At 35.2% G+C, this 17,961-nt stretch overlaps 1 protein-coding gene and 1 long non-coding RNA gene across 2 annotated transcripts; both read right to left on the bottom strand.

Annotated features, from left to right (window-relative positions):
- Positions 1-274: 274 nt before the first annotated feature.
- On the bottom strand, positions 275-10,764 carry LOC138313914 (biliverdin reductase A-like). The gene is made up of 7 exons (XM_069254155.1): positions 10,614-10,764; positions 7,951-8,180; positions 4,417-4,533; positions 4,040-4,137; positions 2,560-2,658; positions 1,969-2,146; positions 275-455 (listed from the first exon to the last, which is right to left on the bottom strand). The coding sequence occupies exons 2-7, from the start codon at positions 8,088-8,090 to the stop codon at positions 290-292; spliced, it is 798 nt and encodes a 265-aa protein (XP_069110256.1). The 5' UTR covers positions 8,091-8,180; positions 10,614-10,764; the 3' UTR covers positions 275-289.
- Positions 10,765-14,740: 3,976 nt separating this feature from the next.
- LOC138313915 (uncharacterized) lies at positions 14,741-17,682 on the bottom strand. The gene is made up of 3 exons (XR_011207289.1): positions 17,408-17,682; positions 16,851-16,988; positions 14,741-14,789 (listed from the first exon to the last, which is right to left on the bottom strand). It is a non-coding gene; the product is annotated as an uncharacterized lncRNA (long non-coding RNA).
- Between the last annotated feature and the right edge of the window lie 279 nt (positions 17,683-17,961).

Here is a 17,961-nt window from a genome sequence, read left to right as displayed (position 1 = left end):
TGCTCTACATAATTGTTTTTACATAGAGCTTACTTAGGAAACGTGTCATAGAGTAATCACATCATTACAACTATATCCCTACAGGTGCTCTCTAAAGAAAATTATGAAATGTTTTAATTGTGAAAAATTAAAACTACTTTTAAGTCTCTTGATACAATTTAAAATACTTAATACTTTGTGATTTATTTTGGCGAATTTTATTCATATTTATATGCAAAATAAATTTCACACTAAAGTGAGTTGGTCCACAGTATTATGCCTTAACAGTAATGTTATGAACAAGAGTGTATTATACAAGTTTTAGGTATATACCTGGTTTTGTTCCATCTCCCGGGGTCGATTGTGACTTTGGCGCCTCAGGAACATATTCTACAACACTTCCATCCTCTATCTCAAAGTATACTCTCTTCTGTCTCTTCGCCTCTGTTAGTCTAGTTAGTGATACGGTGATCTTTCTGAATCCGATAAAAAGAACAGAGTAAATTACTCACAATCCTGTTAAGCCCCTCTCCCTCTTTTTGAAGCCCCAAGTTCACCTTAAGATCTTTATCACATACAGATTGAATATACAAATACCCTCTAGTTTCTTTTTTAGCCCACCATCATCAAATGGTGGGCTATTCAAATCGCTTTTTCGTCTGTGGTCCGTCCTTCCGTCCGTCCGTTAACAATTCTTGTTACCGCTATTTCTCAGAAAGTACTAAAGGAATCTTTCTCAAATTTCACATGTAGGTTCCCCTAGGGGTCTAGTTGTGCATATTTCATTTTGGGACCAGGTCAACAAAATGGCCGACAGGCCGCCATCTTGGATTTTGATAGCTAAAAGTTTGTTACCGCTATTTCTCAGAAAGTGCTGAAGGGATTCTTTCCAAATTTCACATGTATGTTCCCCTAGGGCTCTAGTTATGCATATTGCATTTTGGTACCGATCGGTGAACAAGATGGCCACAGGACGCCATCTTGGATTTTGACAATTGAAGTTTGTTACCGCTTTTACTCAAAAAGTACGGAAAGGAGTTGTCTCAAATTTCATGTACAGGTTCCCCTAGGTCCCTTGTTATGCATATTGCATTTTGGTACCGATAGATGAAAAAGATGGCCGACAGGCTGGCATCTTGAATTTTGATAGTTGAAGCTTGTTACCACTATTTCTCAGAAAGTACTGAAGTGATCTGTCACAAATTTTGTATGTAAGTTCCACTAGGATCTTAGTTGTGCATATTGCATTTCCGGACTGATCGTCAAAAAGATGGCCGACAGGTAGCCATCATGGATTTTGATAATTGAAGTTTGTTACTGTTATGTATCTCGGAAAGAACTCAAAGGATCTTTCTCAAATTTCATATGTAGTAATATGTAGTGAAAGTTTGAAAAGCAGAGAAAAGATCCCTCTTTTGTTTGTCAGACATAGATCATTCTTTGGTGGGCACCAAGATCCCTTTGGGATCTCTTGTTTATGAATTTCTTTCAAATTTATTTGTGACTAAGTACAATAATTTTGTCCAAGATCAATCTAAATTCTGGTACCATTCAGCACTCCTTCAGTTTTCTCAATTCTCAATCTTGGAAGTGCATTCGGCACTTATTGGGCATCATTGACTCTCCAGGGTTTACTATCACTATCGTTATATCCATCCCTGTGATACGATATTGCAAAATTGAAAACCAATCATAGGCATGCAGAGATTTCATTTAAAGATTACAGTGACAGCAATGCCCAACTTCAAAGTCACACGTTCAACCAGTGTACTGTTATTTAATTATTTTGATGTATCTTAATTAAGGACCAAATTTACACATGTCTATAATATGTGGTTGCCCACAAAGCTTTATGTTTTACTATGAAATATTCCAGGGGTGGATATAATGATAGCGATAGGAACCCTTTTAATGCAGAGGATGCGTATTGGATCATATACATTATATATGAACCTATATGGCAAACATTTGCTTATCAAAGTATTTTACCTTCCGTCTATTGTGGCCAACTCAGCTGTAGCAGTATAACCATTCTCCAGTGTTGTAAATTTTCCACCAATGACCTTTACATCTCCAACCAGATGGTAGACAGTTTCGATCAGAGAGATATTAGCTATAAATGGCCGACCAGACCTTTCCATGTCCCCAATCCAACCACCTAGCTTCCCTGGGGAGAGAATATTACTGTTTTGTTAAATAACCTGATAACCCTGTCTCTGATTTCAATATCATTTGGTTTCTTAGGTTTAACGCCCAGGGTCAGTTAAGGAAGTGTCAAGTTTTAGGAGGTGAGCACCTGGAGAAAACCCACCTACTGGCCAGCAATCTGTAATTTGCAAGTGTATCGAATGGGTTTCAAACTTGTGACCTTGACATAGAGAGCTAGATAATTAATTGTGTTAACATCACTAATATGTCCAAATACTTTAACCACTCGTCCACTGCATCGCCTTAATTTCAATATTAATATACAATTAATGTTATGATCACAATTAGTCACACTCCTTCATTTATAATCATTATCCTGATTTCATTTCCTGATCTGTAAACAGGTATACCCAATGGTAAAGTATGGCTTACCTGTCAGAGAAATTGTTCCACATTTCCATTTTCTTGCAGCAATCAATTTGTCTTTAAAATCATTCAACAATGCAATATTTTCTTGATGAAGAATTAAACCTGCAAAGTCAGCAAGATTTAAACTAGTGAATCTTTAGGCATTGCCATTCAGATAGGGAATACATAATGAAGATATTTTCTGTACTGGATACTTTTCAATTACCGTACCATGGTGTAATCATTCTGTTATCAGGTACAGAACAACCACAGTCTGACAGTCTTATTTGGCCAATTACTATGGCTGACAACTTGAATTTGTGGTTCAAACATGGAAGGTGACTTTGGTATGAAGGGCTACTGTGGTGAAATAAAGTTTAAAGAAAACAAGAGGCCCAGAGGGCCTGTATCGCTCACCAGGTTTTTTTTTAAATAATTATCACAAAGACACTGACAATTAGAAAAATTGACTCCCAAAGTTTAATTTTGAATCACAACCATACAATGATGCTATTGATACCATACAAATATGCTATCCAATACATAGGTTCAGAGACAAAGTAATTCATATGAAAATAGTAGCCTAATTGACCTTTTTGACCATCTATTGCCATCTAAGGCCCCAGGGGTCAGCCCTATCATTTGTGCAATTTCAAATCCCAACCCTATAAGGATGCTACAATTGCATTATGAGTGCTCTTCCATGCTTAGTTGCAGAGAAGAAGTTGTTTATATGGAAATAGCTAAAATGACCCCTTTTGACCCAACCCTTCAGGCCCCTGGGGGACAGCCCCATCATTTGTACAATTTCAAATCCCAACCCTATAAGGATGCTACAATTGCATTATGAGTGCTCTTCCATGCTTAGTTGCAGAGAAGAAGTTGTTTATATGGAAATAGCTAAAATGATCCCTTTTGACCCCACCCTTCAGGCCCCTGGGGGGTCAGCCCCTTCATTTGCAAAATTTTGAATCCCAACCCTATAAGGATGATCCATTGTATTATGAGCGTAATCCCAAGTTAAGTTGCAGAGAAGAAGTCATTTATATGGAAATAGTCAAATAGACCACTTTTGACCCCGCCCCTCAGGCCCCTGGGGGGTCAGCCCTATCATTTGCACAATTTGGAATCCCCACACTATAAGGATGCTACCATTGCATTATGGGTGCTATCCCATGCTTAGTTGCAGAGAAGAAGTCATTTATATGGAAATAGCCAAATTGACCCCTTTTGACCCCACCCTTCAGGCCCCCGAGGGGTCAGCCTAATCGTTGTACAATTTTCAGTTAGTAGCCCATAAGGATGCTACCAGTCAATTTTTGTTGAAATCCGACCAGCGGTTATGGAGAAGTCAATTGTTGACGGACAACGGACGCCGGATGACGGACGCCGGATGCTGAGGTATCCCATAAGCTCACCTCGGTCCTTCGGACCAGGTGAGCTAATAAATCATTAAGACAATAATATTTTATATCTTGATATAATAATAACCGTCTACACTCACCTTTTTCAGATGCAATTTGGTACAATTCTTTTGCAGTTGTAACAGATAATGCCACTGGGAATTCAACTAGAACATGCTTCCCATGCTGGAGACTTTTCCTGTTTAATAGGTGCAAATGACCTGTTCATCATTTGTTTATGGTTTTTTTTATCAAACATACAGTAACCTTGCTCATCATTTGTTTATTATTTTTTTACCAAACATAAAAGTTATTCTTACATATGTAATAACAAATTAACATTTGTGGAGATGACAAATAATTTCATAATTGCAAATAGAAAAGAATCTGTTTTTGATGATTATGGAAGAATTTCTAAAGTTCTTGATCTTTCCCCTCACATATGTTGTCTATATAGCTAGCTAGCTCACACAATTACCTGACTAAATCTTCATGTAGTTCATTCTCCGTGCAGATAATAATTACATGAACATCAGATTGGCACAAAGCATCATCAAAATCGAGTTTTGATACTCCCTCTATTTCAATGTCACGCCTACAAATAACAATCAAGAAACTGTTATGAGACAATGCGATCATTACCCATTTCATGGTATCTTGAATTTTAATAGAGTATTTATCGTAAGAAATGCCTTTTTACTGTCAGTAATACCTTGACATATGCAACGTTCATACATTTAAATAAAAAAAAAACAATTCCCACAAAAAAATTTCAGTTACCAGTTAAACTCATTCACCACTGAATTTTCAAATTTTTTTTTCAAAATGAACTGTTCCTGTCTTTGATCAGAAAAGTTTAAAGGTGTCTTTATTAGGGCTGGGTATTGGAAGGTTTAAAACGATACGATACGTATTGACAATACACTGAAACAATACACGATACGTATTGACGATATACTGGACCTCTTTTTTTTCAAATTCAGTTGACCATTGTGTTTTGAATATTGTGACGATAAAACACAATTTTGATAAAAAATTCTATAAACCTGGCAAAAACCTACCAAACATCTGATTTGGTTCACCATCTGTGTTGATTTATTTCTGTCAATTCGTATTCTTAGCTATGAAAAGACATTTCTAATCCATCTAGGAGACACAGATGCTTTAAACACTTCCTTTTGATTGAAATGCTCTAACTTGAATGATGTTTAAGAATAAATTTTGTTTGGAATTTCCTCTTTCTATTATAAAAACAGTAGGTTGAGTTGTTAAAACGATACAGCGATATACAGCATGTTTGAGTATCGATATTCGATACGCTTCTGAAAACCGATACGTATCGGTATATCGATATATTGATCCAGCCCTAGTCTTTATATGTATGCGTGATTTTCATGCAATAAATCTAGCAGAACTTTTGATATATTATTGCATGATAACCACCATTAATTACTAACATTTTAAGAACTATAAGATGTACAATGCTGACAACATAGCTTTTAATTTTTTTAAATTCAATATGAGCTCAAAATGAATTTGGGGAGTATTACTAATAATATTTTACATTAATCTCTATACACATGTACTGTGCAGTAACATAAAATATAAATACACAGTTAAAACCAAGAAGCCATTAATAATAAAAGCAGTGATTTACTATCTTCTTTCACATTTTCACAGCATTATAAGTATTTGTAAACTGAATTGATTCTTAGATCTATATGTTTTCGATTATTACAGTCATACATGAAGCAATAGAACCAAAAATTTTTACAGTGCAAAACCCCTCTGACGCTTTTACTATATATGTTTCGTATGCCAGGCATTAACTTGTCTCTAACTAATTTCTGTTAAGTTCATTCTCCTGCAGATAATAATTACACCACTTCAGATGGCACAAATTATCATCAAAATCGGGTAATTTGTGGTTTCCTCTATTTCAAGTCTCACTACCCCGCCTAGAGAACAATCAAAGAAACTGGCGTGAGACAATGCAGATACTGCAGTACCACATGGCATGGTCTTCTTGATCGTTTTTCAATGTAGAAATATCTATCGTAGATGACATGCCAAACTTTTACTGTCTAATACCGACATATGGGTATTTCAATATTAAGATCCGGATTAAATAAAAAAAAAAACATTCCCACATACCAAAAAATTTCAGTTACCAGTTAAACTCATTTCACACTGAATTTTTGAATCTAAAATGAACTGTTCCTGTCTTTGATCAGAAAAGTTTAAAGGTGTCTTTAACTGGGGCCAGTTTAAAAACGATACGTTACATTGTCAATCACTGAATTACAATAACGATAGGTATTGTGATGCTCTTTTTTTCAAATTTAGGCTTGACCATTAATGTTTTGAATATTGTGACGATATAAAACACACATTTTTGATAAAACATTCAATAAAACTGTTCAAAACCTACCAAAATCTGTTTTGGCTTCAAAACCATACATGTTGATTTATATTTCAGTCAAATTCGTATATTCTTAGCTATGAAAAGACCATTTATAATCCATCTAGGAGACACAGATGCTTTAAAACTCTTCCTTTTGATTGAAATGCTCTAACTTGACTCTGATGAAGACCAAATTTTCGTGGTTCAATTTCTCTTTCTATTCCATAAAAAACAGTAGGGTGAGTTGTTAAAAACGATACAGCGAAACAGCTGAGCATTTGGAGTATAGATATTCGATATACGTGAAAAACCGATACGTTTCTGGCGCTCGATATATTGATCCAGCCCTAGTATTTATACTGTATGCGTTTCAACTGATATCAACTGAAGAGAAAAATAATGGGTCTCTATATTTTAATTTTGACCTGGACTTACAAACCCTTTGATGATGGTGAGAGTCTCTATATTTACCCTGGACACAAACCCTTTGATGGTTCAGTGATCTGACCTGACTGGCGCTATACTTACCTGGATACAAACCCTTTGAATGGTTCAGTGATCTGACTGGCGCTATACTTATCTGGATACAAACCCTTTGATAGTTCAGTGATCTGACTGGCGCTATACTTACCTGGATACAAACCCTTTGATAGTTCAGTGATCTGACTGGCGCTATACTTACCTGGATACAAACCCTTTGATGGTGCAGGTGATCTGACCCGGCGCTATACTTACCTGGATACAAACCCTTTGATGGTTCAGTGATCCTGGCGCTTATACTTACCTGATACAAACCCTTTGATAATTCAGTGATCTGACCCCCGCTATACTTACCTGGATACACAAACCCTTTGATGGTTTCAGTGATCTGACCCCCGCTATTACTTACCTGGATACAAACCCTTTGATAGTTCAGTGATCTGACCGGTGCTATACTTACCTGGACACAACCCTTTTGATGTTCAGTGATCTGACTGGCGCTATACCTACCTGGACACAAACCCTTTGATGGTTCAGTGATCTCTGACTGGCGCTATACTTACCTGGACACAAACCCTTTGATGGTTCAGTGATCTGACCCACGCTATACTTACCTGGATACAAACCCTTTGATGGTTCAGTGATCTGACCCACGCTATACTTACCTGGATACAAACCCTTTGATGGTTCAGTGATCTGACCGGCGCTATACTTACCTGGACACAAACCCTTTGATTGTTCAGTGATCTGACCGGCGCTATACTTACCTGGACATAAACTCTTTGATGGTTCAGTGATCTGACCGGTGCTATACTTACCTGGACATAAACTCTTTGATGGTTCAGTGATCTGACCGGCGCTATTCTTACCTGGACACAAACCCTTTGATGGTTCAGTGATCTGACTGGCGCTATACTTACCTGGATACAAACCCTTTGATGGTTCAGTGATCTGACCGGCGCTATACTTACCTGGACACAAACCCTTTGATGGTTCAGTGATCTGACCGGCGCTATACTTACCTGGACACAAACCCTTTGATGGTGCAGTATGAGACTATACACATACCTGGATACAAGAAACCCTTTGATGGTGCGGTGATCTGCTAGGCGCTATACATGTACTCACCTGGACACAAATCCTTTAATGGTCCAGTAGCAATCCCCTAACTGTTGTAAGGCTGATAGGTCCCTGATTCTGACCTTTCCTGCTATCCCGATCCCAACTACAACTACACCATAGGGACTTGCTGCTGATCCATCTGCCATTTTTGTTTTCTATTGGTAATTAAGCCACTCTATGTACAATTGTAATTTAGACTCATCAAAGTCCTTGGTACATGTACATCTTATATGGACCTGTAAAGAAAATTTACAGGTTTTCAATAGTTGTAAAATATATACCGGGGTATCAATTGTAGAAATTTGATAAGAAAAATAAGCTACATTTAGAAATATTAAAGGGACAATTCAGTCTAAGAGAACATTAAAATTTGTACATATATCGGTAAAAACCCAGTTCTAATGGAAATTCAACCAGTTGGTTTTTCTGTGATATGTCAGATAAGCCCATGGTGATGAAATGCATGTGAAATGTTCAAACTCGCTCGCTGTCCGCCATTACACATTGTGGTCGAACATCTTGTATGCCGAACTCTGTCCCTTGCTCATAGAGTGATGCTACTTTTGTCTAGAACTGCTCAAATCGCTCTAGCATTAGTGTGTTTACCTTATTAGGTGAATTATCTTGCCTAAAAAATCATTTTATCACCTCCACAGTGGTTATGTAGTTCATTTGTTTAACGTGCGAGACTTTGGCTCGGATATGGGTACAACGTACATATTTTACCTGCTTAATCGTATTGATCAACGATTTATAATTACAACGGTATCAATTAAAATACTAAATAATGACGTGGAATTTGTCAATATTTTATGTTCTGTGTTTCATAAGAAATATAAAACAACACATTTATGCCATAATTTGCTTATTGGTTATGTAGAAGAATTAGTCTGAGTGAATTGTCCCTTTAAGCATTGCATTTTACATTAATATTTTCAAACATCAATCGACACTGGGAAATTACCTGCGGACTGGAAATGCGCTAATATAACGGCAATATTTAAGAAAGGAGATCGGAAGGAGGCTTCAAACTACAGACTAGTAAGCCTGACCAGTGTTGTTTGTAAATTATTAGAATCAATAATAAGGGGATAAATAATGAGTCCACATGAAAAGAAATAAGCTATTTAGTAACGCTCAGTTTGGTTTTTATAGACAGTAGATCCACGGTTTTCTTCAACTTATCAAATGTCATGGATAAATGGACAGATATTTTGGATGAGGGAGCATGCGTGGATATTATATACTGTGACTTTATGAAGGCTTTCGACAAAGTACCCTCATGGCCGACTAGTACATAAAACTCGCAAATATGGCATCGGTGGTCAGTTTTATTCAATCTGGATCCAAGCCTTTCTGTTTGGAAGAAAACAAAGAGTTGTAGTGAATGGCCAAAACGTTCGGAGTGGAATCCAGTTTTAAGTGGGATACCACAAGGATCTGTGTTGGGACCACTTCTCTTTGTTCTCTATATAAATGATATGCCCGATGTAACAAGTACCGGGACAGACACCTATCTGTATGCGGATGATACGAAAGCTTTTAGATCAATAAAAAATGAAGAGGATTGCAAAATATTACAACATGATATATATTCATTAAGCCAATGGTCAGATATATTTGGAAACTCTGCTTCCACCCGGACAAATGTAAAATGAATGCGATTGGGATATTCAAATACAACTAAATAAGGATACAGACTGAAGGAAAATGCCCCAATTTTTAAAATTTGTTGACTCGGAGAAGGATATTGGTGTCACCATAGATGATAAACTTACCTTTGACAAACATATATGTGAAACAAAGCAAAAATATTGGAGTAACAGTGGATGAAGATTTAAATTTTTAGAACACACATCCAATTAGGAGTTTTTGAAATAAAGCAAACAGCATTTTAGGACTGATAAGAAGAACCTTTACCTTCCTGGATGAAAAAAAATGTTTAAACTAACTGTTTAAGGCTCTCGTGAGACCCCACCTGGAATATGCCTCAAGTGTGTGGAGTCCTTATATGAACAAAGGACATGAGAACTTATTGAGAACGTCCAACGAAGAGCTACAAAGCTCATACCAGGCCTTTAAGAGACTTGCCATACCCAGAGCGTCTACAGAGGACTAAATCTGCCTACCCTAGAACATCGTAGGAAAAAGAGGGGGACATGATAAATGTTTTCAAAATCCTGAAAAATATTTTATGATGAGCGCGCGTCACATTCGTCTATTTTACCAAATGGATACCAACAGCAGGACAAGAGGACACTCCTTAAAAATATTCAAAAAAACGATGTAGTAACACTGATATTCGAAAACATTTTTTCAGTGTATCACCTGGAACAATTTTTACCCCAGCATGTTAGAGATGCAAAACAGATGCTTAGACAATCATTGGAGAAACTGTCAACAAATTTTTAACTTTTATATATGCTTATTAACTCAAATGAACACTATAATTACATGTATATAATATGTATACTGTATACTCTACATAGAACGATTAGAAGAATATGGATACAAAGAAACATTTATAATTACATAGAAGTAGTAATCACTGTATCATTGAATTTTGCGAATAACGCGTACGAATCATATGGACATACTGATTACTAATACTACAAGTGACTGTCATCCATGCATATATGTTTGTACACTTCTGCAGCTGTCAAACTTACATGTCAGTAGTATACGTTTTAATTAGAGTAATGCAAGCACCGGTAGCTGGTTCGGCTATCCATGCCAGTATACACGCGTGTAAACCAACACAGAAATAAGGGAGGTAATTCTATACAGTGTCGCGATATATACTTGTGGTCGCACTACACCAATGTGTTTTCAAAATATATATAGGGATTGGATTTCGCTTTCATGTTAACCATGCTTGTATGGAGCAATGCCTCTAAGAATATATTCTATGGGCGCGTTCGAGTCACAACTTAATAGAACCGATGCCAATATACATATATATATATACGTAGGTACATGTATCTACAACATTCGAATGGTATCTACAATGTACATGTATATTGCGCCTGTAAAACTCCAGTTGCCAGTAAACGTCGAGATATTCATCAGGTGGCGTCCTATGGCCATCATTCTTCTTATGCAAATCAGAGAATATTTTGGATATTTGTCAAAAGAAACTACATAAGTTATATGCCATATTACATTTGTAACGAAGCTGCGGTGTTATTTTTCCGGAAATTAGTGCTGTTTTTTTTTTTTTTTTTAAATCTTTTACTTTTGATGTTTTTTTGCTTTTGATTCTGATTCTTTATTTCAACAAATTCATAATATGCTTTACTACGGAAGCGTATTAGGCTCACGTACGACAATATTTTTCAGGATAACGAAAATGTTTTATTTGGCGGCCGCCATATAATTATCTCGCGGCTGCCAAATAATTATCTGGCGGCCGCCACTTTAATTTATCTGGCGGCCGCCACTTAATTATCTGGCGGCCGCCAAATAAAACATTTTCGCTATCCTAAAAAAATATATTTTCGGACGTGAACCTAATACGCTTCCGTACTTCTACTCCAAAAGCAGTGGTTGCGCAAATTTTCTCATTAGCAGTTTTCTTTTAATATTCAGAATTTCTTCACCAGTCTACGATAACTTGCCAAGTGAGATTCGAAATATCGATATATCAATTTCTAAATAATGAATATTGATACATAGTATTTTCGAGATGAATACGAACGCAAACATCGGTAACAGGTTCACAAGTATTAATCCATCTCCAGTTGATGCTAAGTACCATCCTTGATATAATACATACTATATAGCTAGAACATGTTGGAAATGTGGTTGTTGGAGTGGATAAAAATAATCAGGTCAATAATCCTGAAATGACAAAGAAGCTTGAATTCCAAATTCTTTTTATTTACCCTAGGCCTGATGCTGACGCTGAACAGAGAGAGAGAGAGGGGGGGGGGGGGGGGGGGGGAGGGGGGCCGAGATGACAGAGAGAGAGAGGGGCGAAGAGAGAGAGAGAGAGAAACTTACAGCATTTTGCATTTCTGTATAGTGCGGCTAGATCTTTCAAGTTAGAAAAGTGAAATCTATTGAGTGTAAAGTTAGTGTATATGTATAATACTCAAAATTTGTTAGGACCAGAGCTTGTGGAAATCCTCAGTAATCTAGGTCGTCGCCAGAACATAAACATACACAGGGCATACATCCAAATTGGTTTGTAGTGCATAAATGGGTGCATATATTATACATGTGTACACTTTGATTTGTCCCACTTATTGACCCCAAAAAGGTGGGTGGTAGCTCAAATTACATGGCCAACTTATTTAAAACGAAATTTGGACAGTGATATCACACAATTGATTACTGTTATCACAGATACCATGTATAATTCTGTGCAAAAGTAGCTGCAACTTTTTCACACAATAAAATCATTTATATGTCAAATGTTAAGAGAATAGACCTATTCCATAATTTGTAAATATTTTTGGATTTTGAAAACGGGTCGCCTTCCGTATTTTTTGTCTCTAACTTCATAAATAGCCCCACACATTAAGAAAAAATGCTTAAATAACCATTATAAAGTAAGACAACTTATAACTTTGATGTGACATCTAGTTAACTTGGAGATATATATTACATCATGTTGTAAGATATCTTGTGTCTTTATAAGATTTCTTTACTATTTAACTAGACTGGTCATTTGATAGGAATACAAATGCCATATCGTATAACGCTGATAATATAACCGTTATATACCTTTATATAAGATTATATTAACATGTTTATGTCTTGTAATATATGTGTGGCAATTATTGAAGATATCTTATATTAAAAAAAAAGTATTTGGTTGTATTTTAAAACCTGTATTGTCATCATGATGTAATAAAGCCTTAAACTTATAATTTAATTTTGCGCAAATATGCCGTATACGTATCGTAATATACATGTATCTGTCAATTTGCCAGTGTCCGCGTACGTACAATGAATGCATGTCGACGCAGGTTTGTTCAGTTACATAATTTGACCATAAAAAGTAGTATACAACCGTATATTTATTATAGAAAAGACTAAAATCAACAATCAATTCTTTTTTTAATTGTATTTCTGTGTTAGTAACTGCTTTTTTCAAACACTTTGTAATGATTAATGATGCTCAATTTCAAATAAAAAATCGCAAATTGTATTCTCAAAGCCCTTTTGAATAAGAAAAAAAAAACTTTGGACTTTGTGCTGCAAAACATTCTTGAGTTTAATTCCTCTTTATATTTTTTTCATTCAGAGTTTCATAATGTCACTATAAGCCAATTAAGTCGTTAGCTAATATTTTTATATGAGGACAATTGTTATTGTCCAATGGATTAAAATATATAGAGTAATAATATCAGTTTCAAAATCTGATGCACGATTGTCAGATCGTGGAAGGTTCCATTGTCAACCATTAGTCCTCATCAGTCACTATCTCCACCTGCAAAGACAATGTGGCAAATAGCTGTATACAACATTAGTATTTTAATTGATTTACAGTTACTGTGTATTTTGACAGTACTATTACTATTTTTACCGTACAATTCTGTATAGGAGAAACACTGAAAACTGTGGAATAGTCTTGAAAGATAATGAATTGTTCGAGGCCGTAGGGCCGATAACTATTTAATTATCTAGACTATTCCCCAACAGTTTGAGGTGTTTTTCATACTTAAAACATTGGCACCGAAAGTCACTGGTACTCTCCACTATTACACTGGGTATTGTTTAACTATTAAAGATGCTCCACCTCCGACAGAGCATAAATGACATTCATCATTTGATCAATAATTGGTGTTTAATCGTGTTTACATATGTCTAATTAACACAAAAAAATATAATAATAAAAGTAAATTCATTTTGCCTGTGGTGGATGCGCAATTAGTATTTTATTCCATATAGGATATAGTCTTGACCACGGAATTTTTTTTCGGGATGCAATTAATTATTTTTTATTCAGATTTTAAACTTAATGCAAAATTTGAAGCTCAAACTTTTTTCAATTGTGGTAATTGGTGTAAAGTGAGTAACTTTTGTAACTGAATAAAAATACTATATCGTTTGCTCCTGTTTTTGATAGTGAACAAAATAACCATTCGTCAGCGGTGGAGCATCTTTAAACAGCTCCAGGTAAACTCTTACTGCCTATCTAAAACCTTGAGACCTATATGTATTTTAATCTAAATGTATTTTAAAACATGGCTGTGATGTCATCTATTGTTTATAGCTTGAGGTATAGTCAGAGCAAAGTCTACTATTATCACCTACTACTGTGGAATAGTTACCTTTTGCTGTGGAATAGTTTGTGAGCATAATGAGATTTTAATAACTTCATAACAACGTTTTAATTATATCGATGCTTTGATAACTTTGATTACTCATTATATCACATTAAGATATTCTACTCTTTGAATCAAAAATTGTTGTAAAAAATTGTGACCCTGTGTAGAATATCCCTATCCTTAAATTCATATCCATATATGAAAGAGTCTTATATTATGCACCTTCATAAAATTTGAATATTGTATGTATTACCGAAGGAATCTCATTTTGATAACTGTATACTTTCACTCTCGACTCACTGAAACAGTGCTGGATAGTGGTATTACATTTTTTATTTTATTATTACTTGGTGTATTAAAACTTGATATCCATGAGTTAGATCATGTGATTTTGATTATCTTACTCTCTGTGCTGTTCCAGAACTTATATGTGTCAAACTGTGTCCTCCAGTGTGAAAAACGTTTGAAAAACGGGTGTGCCTCGTGATGATGGAAAAATAATCGTCGTCAGAAATGGTTGACTGCATCGATATCTAGATCTTCGTCCGCCTTAGTTGCTGGAGTTACCTATCACAATTCACAAAACGGGGGAATTTCAGCTTAATGATAGAAGAAACCTATATTTTGTCCAACTCTTTCATCATTCATTGTTACAATCGTATCTTTATATATTTTTTCCGAATTTCGTTCTAATGCGTGTGGTTCAAGATGGTCAATTGAGATATAGTTTATATGATGCCAAATATAGTGTATAGGGAGTCATCTCAATAATCTCAAATACCTCTATTATATGTAATTTATAGATATTATAAAATAAATAAATGTATTTACGCTAATGATCAATTTGTCAAATTATCCAAACCCGAAAGGGACAAGGGGAAATTAGGAGGTAATGCTCATGCAAAGTCAAAGTTGTATAACTTGGCGCGCGCGCATGCGCATCCAGGTTTGTTTACAGAGACTATTTTCACTGGAAGTTTAGAAAGTTGAAAAGCGATAAAGTTTTTATTTTCGACCAAAAGCCCCCTCCGACCCCTTCCTCCTTTGTTTTCTAATTTGCACTTTACATGCTATGTTTGATACGTTGCAAAGTGTTATAGTAATCCATCATTGAATAACACCGAACGTATAATTTTCATAATGGTAAAGAGAGCCCTCATTATGTAATAACAATGAAGGCGCTATTTTAGCCCAACCCTTTGAATAAAAGGGGGTTACTTTGTCGATTTTAATATATATTGTCAACATATAACCTTTTAGTACTAAAAGTAAAGTTGAATTTTATGTCGTCATTTTATAGCTCAAATAAATGACATAATTCACTCTTTTACGAACAATAGTACGAAGACTATTTTTGAGAATAAGTGATCAACCTGCTGGGGCAAAGCATGCATAGATTTGTGGAAAATGCACATTAAACTCTTTAAAAATTTTGTTTTAAAAGCATCATTAAATCCCACTTTGTGATAGATTTCTCATTTTATCTACCCAATCGGACAGTGATATATCTGCACTTACGATCGACGATGCTATTTCTCTTGTCTTACCCAAGACATCGACAGCCTGCACGCGTAGAACAAACCGGAAGTTGTAAAAAACGTCATTTAATTATGCTAATAAAATTAACCTGTGGACAGTCAAAATCACGTTCTGAATACTCGAGCTCGTGCTTACGGGCGCCGTGCTGACTTTTGACCCTACAAGATCATCACAAACGGACATTCCCATACCTATACATATGATTTCAATACCACGGTAATATAATTACTTAACGGGTTTTCATTACACTGTATTAGTTTGTATTTCTATAGTGACTGGGAGTATTTCAAATTGTATTAAAGTGTCTTGTTTGTCGACATGTGGAACAAGTTTTAAACAGTATTTGAGAATAGTAATATTGATATATATCCATGGTTGATTTATTGATTTTTCTTGGGTTTTGTTCAGTCGCTGAATTTGTTGCTTTTAACATTTCTGTGCAGAAATTTGCTGGGGCAGAAAAAGGATCATTTACCCTACCTATACCCATGAGAGAAAATTTCACCCGGACAGTTCTAAACCACTGGATCTTAATATCACTATTGGACCATATAAGCCATATCTCCATGTTATGATATATGAGCCGGCAATTTACACAGGCAATATCAAAAAGAATTTAATGTGTTAATGCTTTAGTAAATCGAATCAGATCAAACCAGCTGATTACCTAGTACATGTACCTGCTATAAACACTAGCAAACATTAATGCGATGGTATTGGGGTGACAGAATTATGTTACTGAATCCCCTATATTACTTACTAAACTGATTGTACATATTTTTGGCATATTTTGCTGTCAACTATTTTACCTAACAATCACTAGTCAACATGATATCAGGTTAACGTCGGATGCATAGATTCTTTATATCAAATAAGTTATGTTCAAGTACACATAAGAAGTGATATATAAACATATAAAAAAATCACGTAATATCACGTCGGCTGAAGCAACGTTGTCAAATTTCTGAAACATTCAGTTGGATAGAAAATAAATATACTAAGTTAATTAATGCTTAATTTACTTACTAGTTAACCTAAAAACAATTTATCGTAATTAAGAATAAATATAAAATCATTAACAGTTCTTACATGTACAGCTCCAGTTAAACATACTGGACAAACATATGCAGCTTGGTGTAAACCAAAAAAGCCAAATACAATTCCACCAATACCAGCAAAAGTTTCGGGAGCGATGATGTTTTCAGAGATACCCGTCATCATAACTACCTGTTAAATAATTATAAGCAAAATATCTATCAGTGCTATAATATGTTTGGTGTCAATCGGTGCCAAAGATGGAAAACAACACAGTAAAATGTATGTTATGGATTATGAAAAAAATCATAAGCAATTTTTATTTGAGTAATGAACCTTACATGGAGTATACATAATCTGATAAATATGCAGAAATTACAAGGGAACATTGCTAGACAGATTCTGTAAATCAATGGTTAATAACATTTTAGTGAAAAAGTAATGCAGTATATATTTAAGATATTTCAGGGCTAGAGAAGTTCAATATATATATATATTGTATTTCAAATATCAAATGCAATAGATACTACTGACTACTGCACGACATCGCCAGGAGAAAACTAAAGAAATGAGATGCACCTAAAGATACAGAATAAATCAGTTGTGCCTACCTGATACAGAATATATCTTTGATTCAGTCTGCTTGATGAAATCTATTTGAGAGTGAAAACAGTCTGACATATTTCTTTATATACACATATTTGTGAATGTAAATCACGTGGTCCAGCTGTGATGTCGGCTACGGAACTTAAGTCATACCGCATCCTAAATTATTTATAGAAGCGTAAATTCCCATTTCTTAATATAGAAGTGACAAACTCGAATATGACAACACATAATGTATTGTGCTAGAAATACCTTTTTTGCGTTTAAAAGTTCATAACACGGCACATGTTCCAAACTTGTGTAACATTAATTTTTTATTTTAAATTCTTAATGAATATTCATATTCGTGGCAACAATATGCCATACGTAACTTGCTATCCATATAAGGAACTCTGTAAAGAATGTTCTGCTTCATGGTACATGAAGATGCACTCTGTACTATAGATAAAACCTAAGAAACATATTATTAAGTCATTTATCATGTTTTGAGCTTTGACAATGGCAAATGCCACAGACGGTCGTAAAAACGTATTTTTGTAAAATAATTTATGATATTAAG

The sequence above is a fragment of the Argopecten irradians genome, unplaced genomic scaffold (assembly GCF_041381155.1).
Source record: "Argopecten irradians isolate NY unplaced genomic scaffold, Ai_NY scaffold_1057, whole genome shotgun sequence".
Classification (NCBI taxonomy): Eukaryota; Metazoa; Mollusca; class Bivalvia; order Pectinida; family Pectinidae; genus Argopecten; species Argopecten irradians.
This window is presented reverse-complemented; position numbering and strand designations above follow the sequence as displayed.

Coding starts and splice junctions, on each gene's coding strand:
- LOC138313914 (XM_069254155.1), bottom strand. CDS start 8,090: ATGGCAGATGGATCAGCAGCAAGTCCCTATGGTGTAGTTGTAGTTGGG. Junction 2,147..2,559: donor TGGAACAATTTCTCTGACAG/GTAAGCCATACT, acceptor TTCTCTCCCCAG/GGAAGCTAGGTGGTTGGATT. Junction 456..1,968: donor TTGGCCACAATAGACGGAAG/GTAAAATACTTT, acceptor TATCGGATTCAG/AAAGATCACCGTATCACTAA.